At 42.2% G+C, this 26816-nt stretch overlaps 1 protein-coding gene across 23 annotated transcripts in view; it reads right to left on the reverse strand.

Moving 5' to 3' along the window:
* RBFOX2 (RNA binding fox-1 homolog 2) overlaps positions 1-26816 on the reverse strand; it is a 293081-nt gene that overhangs the window by 224945 nt on the left and 41320 nt on the right. The window contains exon 1 of one of the 23 annotated variants that reach the window (XM_060414141.1): positions 1-26816. This exon is cut by the window's right edge and continues 41320 nt beyond it. The exons of the other annotated variants lie outside the window; for them this stretch is intronic. Coding sequence (XP_060270124.1) covers positions 1-42 — 42 coding nt within the window. The 5' untranslated portion in view covers positions 43-26816. 23 annotated transcript variants of the gene reach the window in all.

Consider the following 26816-nt stretch of genomic DNA (forward strand, 5'->3'; position numbering starts at 1 on the left):
CTCACAGGGGTTCCTGGGCTGGTCCATGGAATCTGATGACATCACTCTCTCTTCCTTCCTGGAATTCTAAACCCTGCTGCTCTCCCCTTGCACACAGCTACCATCTCCATGGCAACCTCACCTCCTCCTGCTTCCCTATTGGCTTCATGGAGCAGGATACACAAAAAGGTTTTCCGTTCTCCCCTCACCACCCGCCCCCAAAAAATGATGCTTTCAACAGGAACCTGTGCTAAATTTAGCTACTTGGGATTCAGAGTCCTATGACTAAGAAAACACAGAGAAACGTCCTCCTTCCCACATTCCACCCTCCTCCTTCCAACCCCACCCCAAAGTGGCTGCTTCACCTCATCCTCTCTGGCCCCCAAAGCAAAGCAAGTAATGGTATCTGCTCAGCATTAGAAACATCTAGACTGTCCCACATATAAGGCTGGCACAGAGAAAATTCTCACGGCCTCCTCTTCTTGCAACAAGGGGGGAAGAAAAGAGCAAAAATAAAGGTACGCATTGGTCAAAAAACCAGTTAGGACATGTCACGGACTGAGTATCAGTCTTCTGCTGTTTCCTTCCATTCCAAGCCAAGGATCCGAAACTCTGTGCCTAGAGGCAGAATTCCTAAGTCTCTAACCACTTAGAAGACCAATTCTCTCCCTATTTGCTTGATATTATTTCCTCCAGCAGAGGGAAAATAGGAGGAAGAAAAGGGGAAAGAAATGAAGTTGAAAGACTGCACACTTCAGGGACCAAACATGCTAATCCTAGAACCCCAAATCCTGGGTCAAATTTTCCATCCCAGAGACTGACCTGCTATGTAAACTGAAGCAAGTTCTGACATCCCTCACGTCAAAAGAAGCTCCCACACAGGGATGTTGTAAGAATTACTGACAAAATTAATGTAAAGTAGTTTAAGTCCCCGGGCCAAAGGGACTGAATAGAGTGTAAGCTGACATCTCAGTAGTAGTGAAATTCTTGTGGACATTAATGGAAATCAACTCTCCACAAAGGAAGAACTTGCCACCTTCTAAAAAATTATCCTTTCATAATCACAGATACAGCACAAAGTACACATAATTTCTTGAATCAAAGCTCCCCCAAAGGTCTCTACTTCTAGTAAAATCCAGCTGATTTATGACTAGTTCTCAACTTTGGAGCTAGCCCTGCCCTTTCTTTACCTAGTCCTAACTTTAATTTTGAAACTGCCACTCACTTTCCCTAAATGACTCAATATGGACCAAGGTTTCATTTTCCAGTGCAGCTGCCCATTTATAGGGAAATAACTTTTTCTCAGAGCCATATTTGATAGCTAAACGCTGAGTCAACCCAGTGGCCACTCATATATGACTCTAAAGGACAAAGCATTAATTGTAGCCAAGTATAAGGCTCCAAGCAGGTCAGAGCCTTATAGTATGAAAGGGATTGGATTAAAATACGACACACCCAGAAAAACTGTGTTTTGGGTTTGCAGGGCAGAGACTCTGCTCCAGGGCACCAACTCTCCAGTGAAAAAACAGACATGAAAGGAAAATGATTTCATGCAATAAGAAATAGTCATCTGCCCCAAACAGAATTTAAACAATTTGGAACTTTCAGCAAAGTCCAAACGACCCACTAGTTAACAAACAGGCATCCAGAATAAGCTTCACAACTGCTACAGAAGACAGCAAAGGACATAGTATTTGCTAAAAAACAACTGAAACTCACATGGGGAGGCGGATAAGGAGAGGAGGAGATAGAGGAGGAACACAGCGTAATATGTCCATCTCTGAAATTTCTGCTTCCTTATCTCACTCCACGTGGACTCCGTAACAAACTATTCCCTGTGTGATATCACTGGTCAGATGGTTCCACAGGCTAAATATGATGAACCCTCTTCTAACAATTCTCCTTAATACTCTTAAAAACAAACAGAAGGTCACTTACTTTACTCCACAATGGGAAGACTGAAGCACAGTTTCCCATCCAATCAACTATGGAGCTTGACTTACATTAGCTATCATCATGAAATCTATCAACAGTGGCCTGGACTAAGCTGACTGCTGCAAATAAAACTATTTATGTGGCTCAGACGGTAAATGTGGGAGACCCAGGTTCGATCCCTGGATCGGGAAGGTCCCCTGGAGAAGGAAATGGCAACCCACTATAGTACTCTTGCCTGAAAAATCCCTTGGATGGAGGAGCCTAGTAGGCTACAGTCCATGGGGTCACAAAGAGTCAGACACGACTGAGCGACTTCACTTTCATTCAAACACCCATTAAAGTGCACTTATCATATGCCAGAAGTTTTATATGGACTGCTATTAACTCTCAAAAATAAAAAAACTACAAGTTGCATATATTCTTACCTCTCTTAGCACACAGAGAAACAACAATTCCAGAGATGTCAATGTGACCATGATCATAAAACTCGGTATTTAATTTTTTTAAAAGCCAAGATTCTAACCCAGATCTGTTTGAACTCACAACCTGTGTCTTTTCTGCTTGGCCTCCCATTTATAGCCAGTTGGAGGTGGAAAGAAATAGTCAGAAATCACTTATGTATCGGTCTTTTCTTATATCATCAATAAAATACAGGCTGTTAACATCAAGGTCAAAGTCACAATTTTTAGATAACACTAACGACAAACTGGTTCCAAAGAGGAAAAGGAGTGTGTCAAGGCTGTATATTGTCACCCTGCTTATTCAACTTATATGCAGAATACATCATGAGAAACGCTGGGCTGGAAGAAGCACAAGCTGGAATCAAGATTGCCAGGAGAAATATCAATAACCTCAGATATGCAGATGACACCACTCTTATGGCAGAAAGTGAAGAGGAACTCAAAAGCCTCTTGATGAAAGTGAAAGAGGAGAGTGAAAAAGTTGGCTTAAAGCTCAACATTCAGAAAAGATCATGGCATCCGGTCCCATCACTTCATGGGAAATAGATGGGGAAACAGTGGAAACAGTGTCAGACTTTATTTTTTTGGGCTCCAAAATCACTGCAGATATTGATTGCAGCCATGAAATTAAAAGACGCTTACTCCTTGGAAGAAAAGTTATGACCAACCTAGACAGCATATTCAAAAGCAGAGACATTACTTTGCCAACAAAGGTCCGTCTACTCAAGGCTATGGTTTTTCCAGGGGTCACTTATGGATATGAGAGTCGGACTGTGAAGAAAGCTGAGTGCCGGATTGATTCTTTTGAACTGTGGTGCTGGAGAAGACTCTTGAGAGTCCTTTGGACTGCAAGGAGATCCAACCAGTCCATTCTAAAGGAGATCAGTCCTGGGTGTTCTTTGGGAGGAATGATGCTAAAGCTGAAACTCCAATACTTTGGCCACCTCATGCGAAGAGTTGACTCATTGGAAAAGACTCTGATGCTGGGAGGGATTGGGGGCAGGAGGAGAAGGGGACAACAGAGGATGAGATGGCTGGATGGCATCACCGACTCGATGGACGTGAGTTTGAGTGAACTCCGGAAGTTGGTGATGGACAGGAAGGCCTGGCGTGCTGCAATTCATGGGGTTGCAAAGAGTCGGACACGACTGAATGACTGAACTGAAGTGAACTGAACTGAACAGTTTTAAACCCTGAGCAGGCACTCCATACTTATTCATTTCTTAATCTAATCCTATTAGTCTAAACTTCTGGAAAAATGGCAACGATTCTACTCAGATCTTTAAAAATTAAAATTGGCTTGAGAAATTACATGCTGAAGTGAAATGATAAAACTTCAGATAACATATTCTGGAATTTAACTTTATAATATTCAAGATGAACAAAATTATCACTGGCTAATGCCTACACTGGCCCAATTATAACATCCTGATGCCGACACAGTCTCATCTGCTGGTTTTAATCTGTAAACCCTGTGCAGTCAAGATCTATATATTAGATTTATGATTTCTAAATTCTGCATATAGAACCAGAACATTTCAAAGTATTTCTCCAGGGATTCCACTAAAATTGTATCAGCTGTTAAAGGACAACGCTAAAGAGGCCAAGGTTACATGTCTGATACCCATGTGAACCAGTTAGCATCACTCTCTCCTCCTGTCACAATATGGCCTCTTCTGTAAATACACACTCCTGGGTTTACTGAAAATTTAACACAAAGTATCACTACTTCCGAAAAAAGTTAAAATGTATCTAACAGTATCAAATACTATCAGTTCAGTTCAGTTCAGTGGCTCAGTCGTGTCTGACTCTTTGGGATCCTATGAATCGCAGCACGCCAGGCCTCCCTGTCCATCACCAACTCCCAGAGTTCACTCAAACTCACAACCATCGAGTCGGTGATGCCATCCAGCCATCTCATCCTCTGTCGTCCCCTTCTCCTCCTGCCCCCAATCCCTCCCAGGATCAGAGTCTTTTCCAATGAGTCAACTCTTCGCATGAGGTGGCCAAAGCACTGGAGTTTCAGCTTTAGCACTTCTAATCTGCAGAAAACAGCTATCGTCTTTCAGAAAATATGCCCAATCATTCATCCTTTCAATACTTATTGAACCTCTACCACAGGTCAATTGATAAATCTTAAAAGGCTAGTACTAGAAGACAAATAAACAGTTATGTGTGGTATGTGACATGGTAGAGACGAATATATATGGTAAAGTGAGAGGACACGAGAGACATGGGGACCTCTAGCAAGCGTCATGGGAAAGGAATTTCAGGAGTTCCCTGAGATAGGTAAGGGCCTTCCAGGGAGAGAGAATTAATTTTTACAATGGTATGGTCAGAAAACAAGATGGAAAACTTAGGAGGACTTTCAAGTATTTAACTAAGGCCAGACTGAGAGTTGAAGGAGATGACCTGTTGGGAGAAGTCAATGCAACAATGGGATTTTCTACCCCAACCAGGTTACATTTTCCTAAACTGCCTTATTTTGAGTTAACTTCCAGAGTAAAGGAGGGAAATTTTTTTAATATCATGTGAAGAGTTCCTATCTTTTTAGCTGCCATGATAAAGGTCAATAAAACGCCTCTCCACAGCAAAAGAAACCACCAACAAAATGATAAGGCAACCTACCGTACAGAAGAGATTTGCAAATTATGTATCTGACAATATATAATATCAGATGAGGTTAATAACCAAAACACATAGAGAACTGTATCAGGTGGGGTTAAAATCCAAAACATATAAATAACCCATACAACTCAATAGCAAAACCACAAACAATCTGATTATAAAATGAGATGGGGATCTAAATAGAACATTTTTCCAATGAAAACCTACAGATAGCCAACAGGTACACAAAAAGCTGCTCAACATTCACAGATCATCAGGGAAATGCAAGTCAAAACCTCAATGAAGTATCATCTCACACCTGCTAGGATGGCTATTATCAGAAAGACAAATTACAAGTGTTAGCAAGGATGTGGAGATAAGGGACCCTTTGTACACTGCTGGTGGAAATGTTAACTGTTGCACGCACTATGGAAAACAGTATGGAGGTTCCTCAAACAATTAAAAACAGGACTACCATATGATCCAGTAATTCCATGTCTGGGTATTTATCCGGAAGAAACAAAAGCACTGCACTAATTCTAAAAGAACCACATGCCCGAGTTCACTGCAGCATTGTTTACAAAAGCCGAGACATGGAGACAACCCGAGCATCCACTGACGGACGAATGGACGGAGAAGATGTGGTGTACAAATATACACATAGAATATTACTCAGCTATAAAAAGAGGGAAATTCTGATGTCTGCAACAACAAAGATGAATTTGAGGGCATGAGGATGAGTGAAAAACTTCACACAGAGAAAGATGAACACTCTAAGATCTCACTTACATGAGCAATCTTAAACAAACAAAACAAAAAAATATCCTAATAGAGAACAGATTGGTGGTTGGGGTGAGAGATGGGTGAAGATGGTCAAAAGGTACAAACCTCCAGTTAGTTATAAAATAAATAAGAAATGGGGATGTAAACAGCATGACTACAGTCAATAACACTGTACTATATATCTGAAAGTTGTTAAGAGAGTATAGATCTCAAAAATTCTTGTCACAAGAAAAAAATTTTGTGTGGTGATGTATGTTAACTAGCCATATTATAGTGATCATTTGCTATGTATACATATTTCAATGTTATATTTCAATTACATCTTAATTTTTTTAAAAGAATGAAGGTTAAAAGGAGGTGCATTCTTCTGAAAATGAAGTCTTTAGTGACTGAGAACATTTCATGAGGAGGTTCTTCTGTTTGTAGAGCAAATTCCCAATTTGCTGTTCTGTGAGGCAGAGTGAAAGTTTCCTTATTCCTTGCAGCGAACTGGTTTAAAACAGTGATCAGCGGAGTTGGTTCATCATTTGAAACTCGGTGGGTTGACTATTTGACAAGCATATTTACATTAATAAAAGAAGCATCTTCATGTCCATACAACATCTATAATACATAAACACATAAATGCATGTGGGTACCCACAACCTAAGCATCCCAGGTGGCACAGTGGTAAAGAATCCACCTGCCAATGCAGGAGACTCAAGAGACATGGGTTCAATCCCTAGGTCGAGAAGATCCCCTGGAGGAGGGCATGGCACCCCACTCCAGTATTCTTGCCTGGAAAATCCCATGGACAGAGGAGCCTGGTGGGCTACAGTCCATGGAGTTCTAAGAGTTGGATACAAAATGAGCCACTGAACATACACACAAGCTGCCAATTTTAATAGGCAAAGGAGTAATGTATGTATCAGAGACCCTGACGCTGAGGAAGACTGAAGGCAGGAGGAAAAGGGTTGACAACAGAGAATGAGATGGTTGGATGGCATCACCAACTCAATGGACATGAGTCTGAGCAAATCCAGGGAGATGGTGAAGGACAGGGAAGCCTGGTGTGTTGCAGTCCATGGGGTTGCAAGCAGTTTACACAACTTAGCAACTGAACAACAACAACAATGTATGAGAGAGAAAAAGCAGTCTAAAGGCTAAAATAATCACAGGTCAAAAGTGGCATCTAATTTTTAAGCAAATTTTTTACTGAAGTGACTATATACATAGAAATGGGGGAAAATAATCAGAAGTATACAACTCAGTGAATTTCCACGAAGTGAACCCACTCATGTAAACAAGTTTCTAGGTTTAAAAAAAAAAAGAACACTATCAGCACCCTGATACAGTCTATACAGTCAGCAAAAACAAGACTGGGAGCTGACTGTGGCTCAGATCATGAACTCCTTATTGCCAAATTCAGACTTAAGTTGAAGAAAGTAGGGAAAATCACTAGACCATTCATTCAGGTATGACCTAAATCAAATCCCTTGCAATTATACAGTGGAAGTGAGAAATAGATTCAAGGGATTAGATTTGATAGACAGAGTGCCTGATGAACTATGGATGGAGGTTCGTGACATTGTACATGAGACAGGGATCAAGATCATCCCCAAGAAAAAGAAATACAAAAAAGCAAAATGGCTGTCTCAGAAGGCCTTACAAATAGCTGTGAAAAGAAGAGAAGTGAAAAGCAAAGGAGAAAAGGAAAGATATACCCATTTGAATGCAGAGTTCCAAAAGAATAGCAAAGAGAGACAAGAAAGCCTTCCTCGGTGATCAATGCAAAAAAACAGAGGAAAACAACAGAATGGGAAACACTAGAGGTCTCTTCAAGAAAATTAGAGATACCAAGGGAACATTTCATGCAAAGATGGGCTTGATAAAGGACAGAAATGGTATGGCCCTAAGAGAAGCAGAAGATATTAAGAAAAGGTGGCAAGAATACACAGAAGAACCGTACAAAAAAAGATATTCACAATCCAGATAATCATGATGGTGTGATCACTCACCTACCGACAGAAATCCTGGAATGTGAAGTCAAGTAGGGCCTTAGGAAGCATAGCTAGCAGAGGTGATGGAATTCCAGTAGAGCTATTTCAAATCCTGAATGATGATGCTGTGAAAGTGCTGCACTCAATATGCCAGCAAATTTGGAAAGCTCAGCAATGGCCACAGGACTGGAAAAGGTCAGTTTTCATTCCAATCCCAAAGAAAGGCGATGCCAAAGAATGTTCAAACTACCACACAATTGCACTCATCTCACATGCTAGTAAAGTAATGCTCAAAATTCTCCAAGCCAGGCTTCAACAGCACATGAACTGTGAACTTCCTGATGTTCAAGCTGGTTTTAGAGAAAAGGCAGAGGAACCAGAGATCAAATTGCCAACATCCACTGGATCATCAAAAAAGCAAAAGAGTTCCAGAAAAACATCTACTTCACTTTATTGACTATGCCAAAGCCTTTGACTGTGTGGAACAAAACAAACTGTGGAAAATTCTGAAAGAGATGGGAATACCAAACCACCTGACCTGCCTCTTGAGAAATCTGTATGCAGGTGAAGAAGCAACAGTTAGAACTGGACATGGAACAACAGACTGGTTCCAAATAGGGAAAGGAGTACTTCAAGGCTGTATATTGTCACCCTACTTATTTAACTTACATGCAGAGTACATCATGAGAAATGCTGGGCTAGAAGAAGCACAAGCTGGAATCAAGATTGCCAGGAGAAATATCAATAATCTCAGATATGCAGATGACAGCACCTTTATGGCAGAAAGCAAAGAACTAAAGAGCCTCTTGATGAAAGTGAAAGAAGAGAGTGAAAAAACTGGCTTAAAGTTCAACATTCAGAGAACGAAGATTATGGCATCTGGTCCCATCACTTCATGGCAAATAGATGGGGAAACAGTGGAAACAGTGACAGACTTTATTTTGGGGGGCTCCAAAATCACTGCAGACGGTGATTGCAGCCATGAAATTAAAAGACGCTTACTCCTTGGAAGAAAAGTGATGACCAACCTAGAAAGCATATTAAAAAGCAGAGACATTACTTTGTCAACAAAGGTCCGTCTTGTCAAAGCTATGGTTTTTCCAGTAGTCATGTATGGATGTGAGAGTTGAACTGTGAAGAAAGCTGAGTGCCGAAGAATTGATGCTTTTGAACTGTGGTGCTGGAGAAGATTCTTGAGAGTCCCTTGGACTGCAAGGAGATCAAGCTAGTCCATCCTAAAGGAAATCAGTCCTGAATATTCATTGGATGGACTGATTTTGAAGCTGAAACTCCAATACTCTGGCCACCTGATGCGAAGAACTGACTCATTTGAAAAGACCCTGATGCTGGGAAAGATTGAAGACAGGAGGAGAAGGGGACGACAGAGGATGAGATGGTTGGATGGCATCACTTACTCAATGGACATTAGTTTTGAATAAACTCCGGGAGATGGTGATGGACAGGGAGGCCTGGCGTGCCTCAGTCCATGGGGTTGCAAAGAGTCAGACACAACTCAGCAACTGAACTGGACTGAACTGAACTGATCAGCACCCTGCAAACCCATCCAGAGCATTGGCAAAGTCACTCCTACCAGCTCACAGGAATGACTGTAACACCACAGATTCAATCTGCCTGTTTTTAAGCTTCATATAAATGAAATCACACATTATGTACTTTGGGGCTGGCTTCTTACACTCCACATCATATTCGTGAAACCATTTCATCTGTTGAACAGAGCAACAGTTCATTCATTGTCAATACTGTCAAGTATTCTGTTTTATAAATATAATTTTAACTTACTGAAAAATATTTTATTGCTGTTAAAAGGCAACTGTGTTATTTCTAGTTTGGGGCTATTACTAAAAACACTGCTACGTACATCTTCGTACATATTGTTTGGTGCACACGTGTATACACATTTCTGTTACGTATAACTGGAGTGGAATTGCTCATCACAGGACACACTTACATTCAGCTTTGGTAGATAGTTCCAACTGCCTATTTTCCAAAGTTGTTCCAACAAACATCCTCACTGAATTAACACCTGGTAACATCTGTCTTTTTCATTTCAGTCATTCTGGAGTTACTGTAGCGGCATCTCACTGTGGTTATTTGCTTATCCTGAAGGTTAATTTGATGATAACCACTTCAGGGGCATTTGGATATCATCTTTTGTGAAGTACCTACCTACGTACCTACGTTTTTGGTTTTTGGTTTTTTTCTGACCTGTTCAAAGATCGATTTATCGGATCTCTTTTATATATTGATTTGTAGAAGTTATTTATATGTTGTGGATCTGAGCCAGACACCTATATTGCAAATATCTTCTCCTACTCTGTGGTATGCCTTTTTATTTTCTTAATGGTGCATTTTAGTGAAAAGATAGTGCTAACTGATTCAATGGACATGAGTTTGAATAAGCTCTGGGAGTTGGTGATGGACAAGGAAGCCTGGCGTGCTGCAGTCCATGGGGTCGCAAAGAGTCAGACACGACTGAGCGACTGAACTGAACTGAACTGAATTCTAATGTAGTCAATCGATCATTTTTTCCTTTACAGTTATTATTCATGTCCTGGTTCAAGTAAAGAATATCATGAAGACATTCTCATAGATTTTCTCTATAAACTTTAATAAAGTATCATTTTGAATGCATATTTAAAAAATTTCCAGGCACACCACGTATATATATAAAGTGCACAACTGAAGTTTTCCTCTAAGACACAGAGCAACTCTAACAATCTGTGAGTTACACACGTCACACTAACTTAAATTTACTGAGCACCTCTTACGTGCCCAGGACTGTGTTAGGTGCTACAAGAGATAAAAGCAATATATAAGAGGTGAGTCCTGACCTAAATGAATATTAACCTTTGTTGTTGTTCAGTCATTAAGTCATGTCTGACTCTTTGCGACCCCATGGACTGCAGCACACCCTGGTAGCTCAGAATTGAATATTAACCTTAGCTGGCAGCATAACACTTAAATATTAATTGTGAGGAAGGACAGATGCTGAAGCTGAAACTCCAAACTCCACCTGATGCGAAGAACTGACTCCTTGGAAAAGACCCTGATACTGGGAAAGACTGAAGGCAGGAGGAGAAGGGCATGACAGAGGATGAGACAGTTGGATGGCATCACTGACTCAATGGACGTGAGTCTGAGTGAACTCCAGGAGTTGGTGACGGACAGGGAGGCCTGGCGTGCTGCAGTCCATGGGGTCACAAAGAGTTAGACACAACTGAGTGACTAAACTGAACTGACTGATATCAGAGCTTGAAAATAACAATCCTCCACCACCCGCAACTCTCCAAGCACATTTCTACTTCACTAAGGAACAGTGAACTGTGGTGCTGGAGAAGACTCTTGAGAGTCCCTTGGACAGGAAGGAGATCAAACCAGTCAACCCTAAAGGAAATCAACTCTGAATATTCACTGGAAGGACTGATGCTGAAGCTCCAATACTTGGTCACATAATGCAAAGAGACAACTCGTTGAAAAAGATTCTGATGCTGGGAAAGATTGAAGACAGAAGAGGGTGGCCGAGGATGAGATGGTTAGATAACATCACCAACTCAAAGGACATGAATTTGAGCAAACTCGGGGAGAGAGTGAAGGGCAGGGAAGCCTGCATGCTGCAGTCCATGGGGTTGCAAAGAGTTGCACACAACTTAGCAACTGAACAACAGGAAGGAACAGAAGAACAAAGAATTTCTTTATTATGGCTACTGCTTCAATGTGCTGTGCTGTGCTTAGTCACTCAGTCATGTCCAACTCTTTGAGACCACATGGACTGTAGCCCACCAGGTTCCTCTGTCCACAGGGATTCTCCACGCAAGAATACTGAAGTGGGTTGCCATGCCCTCCTCCAGAGGATCTTCCCAACCTAGGGATCGAACCCAGGTCTCCCGCACTGCAGGCAGATTGTTCACCATCTGAGCCACCAGGGAAACCCATGAATACTAGAGTGGGTAGTTTCCAGGGGAAACTGTTTTCCAGGGAAACTGCGTCACCCAGGAAACGAACAGGGATCTCCTGCATTATAGGCAGATTCTCTACCAGCTGCTACCCAGGAAGCTCTATTGCTTCAATGCACACATCTAAAAACCATACCATTTACCAACTTTCAAAAGTGTAGACCAAATGCCCTAGTAAGATTCAGTTCAGTTCAGTCGCTCAGCCACGTCCGACTCTTTGCAACCCCATGGACAGCAGCACGCCAGGCTTCCTTGTCCATCACCAACTCCGGGAACTTGCTCAAACTCATGTCCATCGAGCTGGTAATGCCATCCAACCATCTCATCTTTTATCGTCCCCTTCTCCTCCTGCCTTCAATCTTTCCCAGCATAAGGGTCTTTTCCAAGGAGTCAGTTATTTGCATCAGGTATCCAAAGTTCTGGAGTTTCAGCTTTGGCATCAGTCTTTCCAATGAATATTCAGGACTGATTTCCTTTGGGATGGACTGATTTGATCTCCTTGCAGTCCAAGGACTCTCTAATAACTCTAACAAGGTTAACAACTACAGTTTCAGTATTTCATAGCTTCACTACCTAAAAGAAATAGCTGAATCCAGAAATCATGCAATCTTTTCCAGAATTAAAAAAATATATCATTCTAGTTACAGAAGAATGTGGCAGAGAAGGGGAAAATAAATATATATGTATATATAAACACAGGCTTCCCAGGTGGCACAGTAGTAAAGAACTCACCTGTCAATGCAGGAAATGCAGGAGACTCCAGTTTGATGCTTCAGTTGGAGAGATCACCTGGAGTAGAAAATGGCAACCCACTCCAGTATTTTTGCCGGGAAAATTTCATGGACAGAGGAGCCTGGTGGGCTACAGTCCATGGGGTCGCAAAGAGTTAAACACAGCTGAGCACACACACACCCACACATACACACACACACCCACGTAACTCTACACTTTTTTCCTATACTGTTTTCTAATTTTCTTGCCCACTATTACTTAACTTTTTCTTCCTAGACTTGGGGACAAAGATTACTTAAAAAGGAAAAGCCAAGCGTGACCCCTTCATAAAGATAAATTTAGGGAAGGTCAATTCCAGGATAAGAAGTTAAAGAGCCAGTAAGCCAAGTTAGATGAACAGAGAGTTTTTAAACCAGAGTCATCCAGTTTTCTTTATTCTCTTTTGTAACAAGCATTAAAATAGAATTATGCTACTCCAATACTTGGGAGAACATGTAGAACAGGAGAGAAATGAAGAAGTCTGCTAATTTTAGAGGTCAAGGTGGACCAAATGCTTCATGGCCTGGGATTCTAAGCCTTAAACATGTTTTCTGAAATGATGCAAGAATCCATTAGTAGAACTCAAGTGACAACCACAAGATAAAGTGGTTTACTAATTTATGACAAGAAGAAAAGAATACTAAGGGATTAAAACTCTTCTATCCAGAAAGTTTTCAAGTCTCTACTCTTACCTAAAACAATAGGTAAAATAAAAGGCAACTGAGAGTTAAGCTTTTCAGCAGGAACTATCATTTCCCATGATATTTATTCATTCAACAAACCTTTATGCTATGTACACCTACTGGCCTAGTTTCCAGGTATACAGTACAAAAAAAAGGCACAGTCCTTGCCTTCATAAGTATAGCCAAATTGGGGGGAAATATTTTAACCAAGTAAACAAAAAAATATTTAGTTACAAATTACAATAAATGTTTAAAAAAAAATGGTGGTAGATGTACTTTAGGTTAAAGAAGGCCTCCTTAGGAAGATGACATCTAAGCTAGGAGGAAAACAATGAAAGAAGTCATCCTAGTGATCCCAACCAAACATGCCTGGTTGATTCACCCCTATCAGTTCCAACTCACTTCTCCCAAGGTCTGTGATGACTCCAACCTCTGCCCACCCCGCAATCTAGCCCTCCATCCTGAGTCTTGTCTCTGCCTAAACACATCAGCAAGACTGCATGGTGTGGCCTGCTTGAACTGAGGACTGAACCTGGGTGCTACTCACGCTAGACCGTATCTAGTATTCGACACATGCACAAACCAGAGAGTGGACAGCCACCAAGGTGAGCAGAGGGCTCAAGGGCCCCCGTCTAGTCTTCCTCCACTCTGCCTCAGGAGACCAGGAAAGGCATTTATCCGCCTCTAAACCAGAACCTCTGTCTTCTCACCATTTCAGAAGCAGCTTTTGTACAACTGTGTGTGAATCTATAATACCCTCATAAAAATTCCAATTTAGAAAAAAAGCAGCTTTTTAAGACTCAAAGTCTGTCTATGAATAGTAAACAACTGGTTCACCCCCTTCCTCTCTCCAGTGTCAGCTTTACATCAAAGGCATGAAGTTAATTAGCATGCCTAAAAAGGGCCGAGGATGATAATACAAATAAGTTTAAAAATGATCTTTAAAAAAATGTCAATCACTATATTCCCCTTAGAAAAGAATTTCTGAGAAGAGTGTAGGCCTCATATGCAACTCAGAGTGGAAGAATATATACCACCTTTGGACCCAAAATGGGCTGAACCTGTCTCTCTGACACTAGCTTTGTGACACTGGGCAAGTGTGGTCTCTCCATCTACAAATGAAATTAAGGCCACTTCATATTAAATGTGGGGCTTCCCTGGTGGCTCAGTGGTAAAGAACTTGCCTGCCAATGCAGGAGACCTGGGTGGTGAAGACTCCCTGGAGAACGAATCGGCAACTCACTCCAGTACTCTTGTCTGGAGAATCCCATAGACAGAGGAACCTGGTGGGCTACCATCTCTGGGGTTGCAAAGAGTCAGACACAACTTAGCAACTAAACAACAACAAAAATTTATTAGTTTCAATGCTATATTGCTAAGACTCGCTGACCAGAAGGTTGACCACGTGGCCTATCTTAAGAAATCCCATTTTCAAACATTATTCCCACTAACACCAAAATATTCCAGAAATGCAAATACTTTCATTTCCAAACTACATCTCCCAGACAACCTTGATACCTAAAAACTGCACAGAACTTTTTCATTTGACAATATAGTCCACATTTAGCACAGGAGAAATACGTGATCATCACATTTACAGGAAGACAAAAGGGACACTAAAATTATGGGCAGGTCAGGAAAAGCAATGTTGTTGAGAATTTTATTCCAACATAGAATTTTACAAATTTACAAGTGCAATAAATTCACATTTATGCAGCAACATGAATACAACAGCCAAATGGATTGGGATGAAAGTGCAAGGACCTAGATGAACCCCTGAGCCCACAGTCTGCAATCATCAGCTAGATCCAGAAGACTGAGATTCAAATACCAAGCATACATTTGAACCAAAGAGTCTTAACAGGCATCTATCTGCACGAAAAGAGGAAATCCAGTTTATACATAAAATACTGATACAGTCCTAGGTGGAGTCTGGAAGGCCCACAAGAACGACTCAGTAGCTAGAGCTGAGCATCACCTCCTCTTTGCACTGGTGCAGAGTGCCTGAGATGCCCTGCAGCAGCTGAGGAGCTGGCCAAACACAAGCCTATGTCAGGGCACAGAAGGAGGCATCCTCCCGTGACAACAATACTACCAGAGACGTGAGCACAAGATACCTTTCTGTCTCTACTGGGGTTTAAAGTCACTGTCAAACTCACCCTGTGGCACACAGCCAGAGAGGGCCAGGGATACTCAGTTTATAATGTAAACAAACCACGTATTATTCTGAACCCTTTGGAAAGGATGCTGGGATTGAAAAAATTGAAAAATGGAGTTGGCTTGGTTTTCCCTGTCTGCTTCACGTTCTCATGTTCCCAATACCCACTTTCAGCAAACAGCTCCCAGGTCCAGAAAAAAAGCTTTTCAGCATCTGTCTTTAATTTGGCTGTTCCACCCTCCTCCCTCCTTCCTCTTCCTTCCTCTCCTTTCCCCTCCCCCTCCTCCCCATGGCTCCCACCCCATAAGGAATATATATGTCCCCATATATATTCGGAGAAGAGATTAGAGAGGAGAAAACAAACAGAGAAGAGATTAGAGAGGAAAGGAGACGAGGATGGGGAGATAAACGGGGCAGGAGAAGAGGGTAGTTCACAGAAGGAGACACAAAGATAGCCCGAGATGGCTGCTCACAAGGCCCCGCGGTAAGGGCTGTTTCTGATTAGGTGAGTACAATTGCCGAGCTGCACAGGAAGTGCTCAGGGGGCCCTCTTGGTCTGCCCCATCCCAAACACACAGAAAACCTTTGTACTGGAGCAGGCCCATCTGGAATCAGTTAAGACCAGGCTCCTAGCAGGCCTTTCCTTTAAAAAAAAAAAAAAAAAAACCCTCTCTAAAACCACTAGGCTGAGCTTTCCCGCCTGCAACTTTCTCATCCCTTCCCCCCAAGTCACCCTTTAGAGAACCCCAGTTCTGGGGTCACCACACACAAAAGAGGCATATAAGAACATAATGTATTCAGAGACCCAGCATCCTCCCCCAGACCAGAGGACCAGAGCCTCCCCCCAAACCTGCCAGAAAATTACAGAATTCGTGAAACTAAAATCCCTTTTTACACAATTTTGGGATTTTTTTTTTTAATGTTATTTTTGGGAATCCAAAGTGGCCTACTTTTTCCTTTATGCATTTAAATGAAGCATGCATTTGATGAAACTTTTATCTTTTTGTCCTGTCTTCTAAATCATGCAAAAAGCAGAGAAAGAGAAACTTTGGGATAGTTATAGCATTTAAAAGGGGAAAAGGTTTTGTACTCACATTCCTAAGCTAAATTGCCACTATTCGTTTCTGCACAAAGTCGGGTTTTACTGATGCTATTAACCAAAAAATTAAAAAAATAAAAATAAAACAGGCCTTCTCTGGTAGAGTGATAAATGCCCAGAACTGGGACTTGGCAGACCTGGAGGACAGTCTTGGTGGCCGACTAATTCTTGTGGCTAGGAACTAGTTGACCTTTCTGGGTCTCTATTTTGTCTCTGGTAAAATATGGAGTTGAGGAAGAGTCTCTAAGATTATGTCCAGCACCACTACCCCCTCAAATTCCACATACCTAACAAAAATATGAGCACATATACAATTAGCCTCCAGCTTCACCTAGGAATCATACCTTTAGCGTAAATTTTCTTTTTAATTGTCCCCAAAGGCTGTACAAAGCTTCCCAGGTAGCTCAGTGGTAAAGAATCTGCCTGCCAATGCAGGAGATGTAGGAGACGCGAGTTCGATCCCTCGGTCAGGAAGATCCCCTGGAGGAGGAAATAGCAACCCATTCCAGCATTCTTGCCTGGAAAATCCCATGGACAGAGGAGTCAAGGGGGCTACAGTCCATGAGGTTGCAAAAAGTTGGACACAACTTAGCACATACACACACAGGTCAGACGGAAAGGAGTTAGGTAGGTATGTGGTGGGGGAGAATGGGCTAAGTCTCAGCTAGATGTACTTCTGGCTCTTCTATGAACCACATTCCTGTCTTCACTTTGCTTAGTGATAGCATAACCAAGGCAGAGGATAAAAAGTTTAAAGTCAAGTACCAGGCTAGTCATCTGGGCCCAGCAACCTGATTGGAGAAGTATGGCATGAAGACCTGGAGAATCAAATTCACAAACTACTGAATTAGCACTCTGTCCTTTGTGCTTAGTTTAGAAGCTGCCTGTTTATTTAATTGATCTCAACAAATATTTATTGAATCTACCAAGAAGACCAGACTCTCTGGACAATCCAAAACAGAATCAGAAACTGCTCTCTCCTCGGGAAATTTATAATCTACAGAAGAGACACAGAGATGTTTGGACATAATTGTAGTTCCAGACTTGATAACCCTGGGGTAATTATATAGTATTGTGAAAGATCCCTGACTGCTACTTCCTCCGCATGCCTCATTCTCTTATCTCTTATCTGCCTCCTTCTGCTCAAATGTTAAGAGGGTTCTAATAAATCTGAAAATTACCAAAATTACTTCACCGTGAAACTGAAAAGCTAGCATTATAAACTGCCTAAACTTATCACAGGGTTCAATAAATGTTAAATAAGTCGTTTGTACCCAGAGAGAGAAGGTCTGACCTATACAAGCCATGCCCCAATCCTCGCTGACACCAGCAGAGGAGCACTGAAAGCTGTCTCAACAGTCACACTCAAGACAATCCAGAACCCAGTCTTGACCCAAGCCTGGGTTCCGGGGATTAAAAACCTGCAGAGCAAGTGAAAGGTTTGCAACAGAACTGTCACAGGGCACAGGCTTGCCCTCGGCCAAAACCAGAATGGCAGGAGTTACTATAGACCACAGGTAAGAGATGTGTGCCATGCAGGATCACCGGCCTTCATCTCATGTCAATGCGAACAATGTTTCCTCACAACTAAAACTGGACAAACAAAGGTCCAGTCAGAGGGCCTATTCTGCCATTTCATAAAAAGAATCCCACAAAACTGATACTTGTTTCCTTAACCTCATATCCTAGGTAACCTGAAGGACGTAGATTCCTTTTCCTGGGCCATTCATCAGGGTATCCCATTCTGGGCCAGTTCCCTAAAAACATACTCTGGACAGTGAGTTAATGTTCCCCCTTCCCTGAACTGGCAAGACTTCAAAGGCATGCAGAGAGAAGGAAGAATCTGTGACCCGGGGCTCCGAAACAGCAAGGTCACATTTCCTCCTGAAACAAGTTGAACTGCCGGAGATGCGTCTAAGGGCCCTGGCCCACACCCTCAACACTAACACATTTCGAGATGGATGCAGAGCACTTGGCAGCTCAGCTGACTCCTGACCAGCTCTGAACAAAACTGGACCAGTCAGGATTCTTCATGGCAAACAGCCACAGAGGGGGCCAATCAAAGCTGGCCTTGCCAAAACACCGCAGCCTTTTCCTTAAAGGGAAAACACTTCAAGGTGAGTGTTCATGTATGAGTATGTAGTTGTGAAGAGAGAAGCAGGTTTGAGATTTTCTGAATTCCTACCTTTGGTTAGCTTTATATCTATAAATTCCTTTTCCTATATTTGTTCTCCTCTACGACAACACCAGCATTGCTGCAGACAGTAATAAAAAGCAGGTAAGGGTTCTACAGAAAGGTGGCCACAATCCAAATACTGCATTTGTCCACAGGAAGCACAGGATCCACCATCATCTTAGCAGAGACCTGAGAGTCACCTTCCACTACTTCAGGACAAGGTCTAGAGCCTTCTCCCAGAGTCTCCCGAGACCCTCACCTTCCCCTCCTGCCTCTTCCCTTCAATTGACCCTGTCCCCACTCCTGCCTCTTCCCCTTCTATTGACCCTGTCCCCGCTCCCGCTCAGAACTCAAGAGTCAGCTAAAATGCTGGAGCTAACTGCCCACTGATGCAGTCTCACTAACAGGCAGCATGGCACAGTACAGGCTTCTCAAACTAGCCACAGTGACCCTTTTCTTTTCATAACCCCCAAACCATCAATAGAATGGTACTTTTGTAATAATGCAATAAAATAAGCTAAAAGAAACAGTGAAATTACGGACATGTACACATTGCTATATTTATGCTATATTTAAAACGGATAACCAAGAAGGACCTATTGTATAGCACAAGGAACTCTGCTCAATGTTATGTGGCAGCCTGGATGGGAGGGGAGTTTGGGAGAGATTGGATACATGGATGTGTATGGCTGAGTCTGTTCACTGTTCACCTGAAACTATCACAACATTGTTAATCAATACAATACAATATAAAAGGTTTTTTAAAAGAAGACAAACTATGGCTAAAGATGAAATTAAAAAAAAAAATGGAGACACATAAAATAAAGCCCAACTGTTTTAATTATTAGACTCAACACTCACATAATTAGTCCATCAAAATGTTATGAAAAGTCAATGTCGTGTAATAACCTATGATGGAAAATAGGTTATTTTTCCAAAATAATCTATTATTAGATTATTCAAAAATAATATATATGTGTTTATCTAACTGAATCACCTCACTGTGCACCTGAAACATTGTTAAGTCAACTATACTTCAGTAAAATAAATATACATATAATGTTATGAAAGTTTCCACATACTCACCATCAAGCTCTGTCCCTGTCCTGTAGTGAGTCTGTAAACCAACAGTAGACTAACACCAGTGTTCAAATTACACTGATCAGCAATGGCACAGTAATAAAAGAACGCGTTTTGACACCACCCAGTCTTAGGGAGGAAGCCCATCCACCAGGTATGTGACTTTGGATCTATCATTTAATTTGTCTCAATTTCTGTATTTATAAAATAAAAATGTAGTATCAACAAATACTTTGCAGGATTATGAAAGGATTAGGAAAATGTAATGGCAAGGAGCACAGCACAGTGCCTAAATTAGACTAGGACTCCAATACTATTATTATCAGGCTTTCCCAGGTAGTCCCCAGGTATTTCCTTTCATCATTCTCTTTTAATCAAAAGGCAATTCCAATTCCAGTAAATCCTAACCTTGGGAGCTACTATTATCATAACTAACTGTAACTAGCAAAAGCCAAACCTATGATTTCTTATTGTCTTTAGCATCCTTTTCTCTTTTGATGTCAGGAAGAACCAAACATTCCTGTTGTGCCAAAAAATACATTCCCATTTGATTTCCAACATTTTCTGTTTAATCCAAAATATATTACAGTTTTATTTATGGTAAAACTCATAGCAGCTCCATCACCAATTCTGCCATCATTCCAGCTTTCTTAATATGTTTTACTGAATACTGAATAGATACAAGAAGAATATTTATAAATTATGTAAAGGATATAAAGAATAACAAAACCATGTCACCCAGCTTAACATTCTCATTTTCTCCCATCCACCCCCTACTCAGTGTGCTGCCCTTCTTTATAGCTGTTCTTAAAGATCTTAGTGTAAGGCCTAGTTCCTCAGTAAGTGAGCTTCCCGGGGGCACAGTGGTCAAGAATCTGCCTGCCAGCGCAGGGGCCGCAGGAGACATGGGTTTGACGCCTGGGTTGGGAAGATCCCTTGAAGGAAGAAATGGCGACCCGCTCCGATATTCTTGTCTGAAAAATTCTAAGGACAGAGGAGCCTGGCGGGCTATAGCCATGGGGTGCAAAGAGTCGGGCATGACTGAGTGACTGAGCACACGCACACACAGCTTCAGTAAGTGACGTCCTCTCTCTAAGCCTCTCTCTCACCTACCACATGAAGCTCCCTGTTTGACTTCATTTAGGTTTAACACTCTCCATGGTAACCCCCTGGCTCCTCTGAGGCTCCTTACCCTTCTACTGTAGACAGCTCTAACAGCCATCCTCCCACCCCTGACCTGGTTATACTGAATTCTCCTACCAAAGGCCCTGGCTACCACCACCGCTCTTATTCCCTCAGCTCTTCCTTCCTTTTTACAAGCACCCTTTGGTCCTTTCGCGGAGGCAATTCCATATGATCCTCCAAGATCCCCACTTCCTCTCAAGTCTACATTCATCCTTTTACATATACTTCTCTTGTGTATTCACAACAGGGAGGCTCTATGGAAAGCCCCAAATAATCCAATCCAACATTTTGATGAACTAAAGAAACTATGTTTATCACTTATAATAACAGAATGGGAGAAAATATTTGCAAACATGTATCTGACAATGGACTGGTAACAAGAATATATAAAGAACTCTCAAAGTTCACCAAGAAAGCAACCAACTCAATTTTTAAAATGAGCAAAAGGTTTAACAGACTCATCATCAAAGAGATATGAATGGCAGCTATGCTTCCCTGGTGGCTCAGACGGTAAAGCATCTGCCTGCAATGCGGGAGACCTGGGTTCAATCCCTGGGTCAGGAAGATCCCTGGAGAAGGCAATGGCAACCCACTCCAGTACTCTTGCCTGGAAAATCCCATGTACGGAGGAGCCTGGTAGGCTACAGTCCATAGGGTCACAAAGAGTTGGACATGACTGAGCAACTTCACTTATTCAAATGAAGAGCTGCTCAACACCACTGGAATTTAGAGAAGTACCAAGTAAATTCAGGCTTCCCTGGTAGCTCAGCTGGTAAAGAATCCGCCTGCAATGTAGGAAACCCCAGTTCAATTCCTGGGTCAGGAAGATCCCCTGGAGAAAGGATAGGCTACCCGCTCCAGTATTCCTGGGCTTCCCTGGCAATGCAGGAGACCTGGGCTGGGAAGACACCCTGGAGGAGGGCATGGCAACCTACTCCAGTGTTCTTGCCTGGAGAATCCCCAAGGACAGAGGAGCCTGGCGGGCTAAAGTCCATCAGGTCCCAAAAAGTTGGACAAAACTGAGCAACTAAGCACACACCAAGTAAAACCACAAAGAGACAGCACTACATACCTAATGGAGTGACTCAGATTAAAAAAAAAAAAAGAAACTAACAATATCAGATGGTATAAAGAATGTGGAGCAACTGGAACTCTCTTATACACTGCTGACAGGAATGCAAAAACGGTAAGATGCTCAGTTTAGCAGTTTCTTAAAACATTAAACATATACTTAAGGTATGACCTGGCAATCCCATCCCTATGTATTTACACAAGAGAAGTGAAGACATATATCCACACAAAAATCTATAGACAAATATTTATTGCAGTCTTATCGATAGTTGTCAAAAGCTGGAAACAACCCAAGTGTCCATCAACTGGTGAATGAAAAAAAAAACTGCGGTATAGACATGAATAAATAAGTGCTCAACAATAAAAAGGAATGAGTTACTAATCCATAAAACAGCATGGATGAAACGCACAAGAACACAAAGTGAAAGAAGCCATGCCTCCAAAGACCACACAGTGAGCAGAGCTCAGATCAGTGACTGCCAGCAGCTGGGGCAGAAGGAAGCCCTGAAAAGAAAGGGACCCGAGGGAACTTTCTGTGGCAGTGAAAGTATTCTGTATCTTGACTATCTAAGGCTATCACTACATGCCTATATTGCATTTGTCAAATCGACAGAAATGCATACCTTAAAAGGATGAATTTTATTGCATATAAATTATACTTCAATAAACAAACAAAAAATACATAATCTCCCTCAGAAAAGAATAAGAGCTCGCCTCCAGCATAGAGGAGTTAATGCAATAGGTAAGGACCTGGGTGAGGTAAGGAGGTGAGGAATCTGAAGAAGGCACAGGCCAGCAGGCCCAGAAGCCGAGAACGCAGGGCACCTGGGGGAGGGGGGAGCCACCAGGAAGGCTGGGAACGAGAGGGAACACTGGGAGGCCAGTGGAAGGCGGAGCAGAGAACCCACTGGCTAAGGCCATGAGGAGCGGGATGAAGAGCTGGAGAAGACAGTCACACCAAGCAAATAATTAAAATGAAGTAAGTAAATATACCGAGGATAAGAGTAACCCAATTTTCTCCCTAATTGGGAATGTATTTCCAATAATGGAAAGAGGTTGGCTGGATTTAAGATGGAGTTACAGATGTGAACTTTGGTTTTTACAATATAAATAAAACTCAAGGTTTTATAATATAAAATACATAATATATACACACCTATAAACATCATACATTTGCACATACTACATATATATACAGAGAAATCTAGAGATAATTACAGATGGACATGGATGGTGTGTGTGTGTGTACGTATTTACTTACATATATTTTCTAGCTCTGTCTGCTGAGAGAGCCAAGAGGCAATGACACCCCAGTAGCACCCAGACTATGGTTTCTAATCTCTCTCACCCACTTAAAAGAACCAAGCCTCCTTGGAAATGGCTGACTCCAGGGCTAGGGCAGGAAAAGTGAAAGATTTGGAAAATCTTCTTATGCCAGAGTGGCAAGAGACACTGAAGAAGCCAGCATAAAATGGGTCCTACTGGCCAAACTGAGAACAGCCTGAAGATCAAGAACAATTACAGAAATGGATTTCAAACCACAGAGCACAGTAGGGATCCTTGAGTTCATACTGACAGAAATAAACAAGTAAAGGAAAATTCTTCCTTATAGTACAATGGCAACTGATAAATATAGACAGACTGATAGAGAATCACAATTTGGCAACTACTACAGAAGTGGCTGGTTCAGGATGTTAGATAGTGCTCTGATGAGGAACAGGCTAGTGGTATAACCTCAAAGTATCTTGCCACAGATAATAATCACTAACTGTAAGAGAAAAACTGGTGAACCTAGTGTGGAGAAACCTGGCAAACACCAAATAAACCAGGAGATCAAGGCTAACATCACCGGTGGTAGGACGGGCACACACGGCCTGCCTCCAGGTCTGACGCTCTGGGGAGAGCACAGCCTGTCTCTGTGCCATTCCTGCCGGAAGTGACATGAACTGCTGCCATGGAGAACCAGACAGAGACAGACCTAGACACGCCAAGAATGTCAAGGACATGAAAGAAAGGCAAAGGCTAAAGAACTGTTCCAGACTGAAAGACTGAGGAGACACTAAATGCAACACACAGTCCTAGACAGGGTCCTGGACCAAAAAGAGACACGACAGGGACAACTGGCAAAATGCTAATGGGGCCATGGATGGATGGTAACGTATCAACAGTGATTTCCTGATTTGGAGAGTTATATACCGGTCATGTAAGAAAGTCCTACTTGGGGGAATACACATCGAAGTGTTTGGTTCACAAAAGTTCAGAAAAGGAATAATGATACAGGGTATATGTACACATACACACACATATTGGAAGGGTGGGCAATGAACCAAAAGCAATAAATTACTAACAACTGGGGAATCTGAGTAAAAGGAATATTGGATTTTTTAGTTTTTGTTTTGCAAACTTTTCTCTAATGGTGAAATTATTTCCAAATAAACTATCAGAGAAAAATAATAGCCACCTACTGCCCGGAACTGTGCAGGGTGCAATAATTTTTATCCTCACAACAAAAGCTGATCTTAAAGCTCAGAAGGTTAAAACCTGGTCCAAGGTCCTCTAGCTAACAAGTGCTGGACCCATCCTAACCAAGGTCCACAAACTCTAAAGCCTTCAATCTTCTACCACACCATGCTGCCTCATTCCACAAACAGGTAACCACTGTTTACCGAGAGACATGCCAGCATCTGTACTGATCACTGAGAATGTGAAAAGAATCAGACCATTCCACCCTCAAGGTATTCAGCCTAAAAGACACAGACTTGTAAAGTAGTAAAGGGTTATAGGCACTGTCTGTCATTACTTGTCCAGCTGGCCCTCACTCTACCCCAAATACAGTATGACCCATTAGAGGGTGGAAGGTAACTTTTGAGATGTATAGGACAAAGAGACCATGGCCACGTGGGGTAGGCTTGGGTCACACAAGGGAGAGGTCCCTACCTGACCACAGACACACACACACACTCCCTCACTCACTCTCTCTCTTACACTCCTTTTCTCTCCCTCTATTCCCTCCCTCCTCCAAGGCCTGAACTGCCCAAAAGAAAAAAAGGGGGAAGGGGAGCAGACATCCAAGTATAATTAAGGAGTCTCAAACTATTCTTCCCCTTAGGTTTTCATCATCCCCAGAGGCAGTCTGTGTTTTGTTTAAAGGGGTCCTTTTAATAATGAGTAGTAGCTGTGGTGGGACTAGAGCTGCTTGGCCCAGCGGACTGGAAAGGATTACTGCCAAGTCATACCCTTGCTTTCCAGTGGTTTTCTACTCAAGAGCAAGAAACATCTCTTGTGTGTGAAAGAGACCGAAAGTCTGAATCTCTACCAAAGTACAAGAAATCAGGTTCATGAGGATCCCAGCTGCGCTGACTCTGAAAGCCCAATTTACCTCCACAGGAAGTGGGTTTTACCATCAATTATGTGCAAATTAAGTGGTTTTCTTTTCTGGTTATAAATCAAGTGAGGGAGGGTGTGTGTGGGCGGGGGAGGGGGAGAGGGAGAGGGTGGAGGGGTGAGGGGGTGGAGGGGTGAGGGGGTGGAGGGGTGAGGGGCAGGTGCTGTGCCTCTTGGTATTGTTCTGAGTTTCACAAAAGCTTGGGTTCAGACCACACATCACCTAAGTCAAGGGGAGGAGGGAGGCACAAAATGCACTCTGGTTACACAACAGTACAAAGGACAGTCACTGCCCTCAGAAAACTTACTTTTAGCAGGGGACAGATAAATTTTTAAAAAGAGTACTGTGGAAAATCTGGAAAGAATACCTTCTAGATTGCAATAGGACCAGGATCAGGGAAGGCTTCCTCGAAAAGGGATCACCACTGAGATGAGATCCAAGGAACAAAAGTGGACTGAACTGAAATTGCCAGGTCTCCACATGTATGTGTTTTATTTGCTGGAGAATTTTCTGAGAAGGCAGGTAAAAAGAAATATAAGAAAAGTATGTGTGAAAGCAAAGAAAAGCAAAAGGAAAAGAAATAGCAAGTGATGCCATCTTGTTGGGACATAAATACAAAGAAAGAAGCCTGGGAAAGATTTTTAGTAGTTTCATAATAAATATTTGATCACAACAATTCTATGGTAGTTATTATTAGCTTCAGTTTACTGAGGCTTGAGAAAATTTAGGTCAATTGGACAGAGTCACACACAAATGAGGGGCAGATTTGCTGTAAAACCCATCCTCTCTTTCTCTTCCACTCCCCTGAGAGTTTTACCCAGAATGTGGCTAATTCGTTGGATTTCCAGACAAACCACCTATTCCCTGGATATTCAACCCTTGCTATTTAACACTTTAAAAATCCAAACAGTCACCAAAGTTAGTGTTAGCTCCATTGAGAGGACAATCCTTCAGTTCAGTTCAGTTCGGTTGCTCAGTCGTGTCCAACTCTTTGCGACCCCATGAACCGCAGTACACCAGGCCTCCCTGTCCATCACCAACTCCCAGAGTTTACCCAAACTCATGTCCATTGAGTCGGTGATGCCATCCAACCATCTCATCCTCTGTCGTCCCCTTCTCCTCCTGCTCTCAATCTTTCCCAGCATCAGGGTCTTTTCAAGTGAGTCAGCTCTTTGCATCAGGTGGCCAAAGTATTGGAGTTTCAGCTTCAACATCAGTCCTTCCAATGAACACCCAGGGCTGATCTCCTTTAGGATGGAATGGTTGGATCTCCTTACAGTCCAAGGGACTCTCAAGAGTCTTCTCCAACACCACAGTTGAAAAGCATCAATTCTTCGGCGCTCAGCTTTCTTTATAGTCCAACTCTCACATCCAAACATGACTACTGGAAAAACCATAGGCTTGACTAGACGACCTTTGTTGATAAAGCCATGTCTCTGCTTTTGAATATGCTATCTAGGTTAGTCATAACTTCCCTTCCAAGGAGTAAG

The sequence above is a fragment of the Ovis aries genome, chromosome 3, assembly GCF_016772045.2.
Source record: "Ovis aries strain OAR_USU_Benz2616 breed Rambouillet chromosome 3, ARS-UI_Ramb_v3.0, whole genome shotgun sequence".
NCBI lineage: Eukaryota > Metazoa > Chordata > Mammalia > Artiodactyla > Bovidae > Ovis > Ovis aries.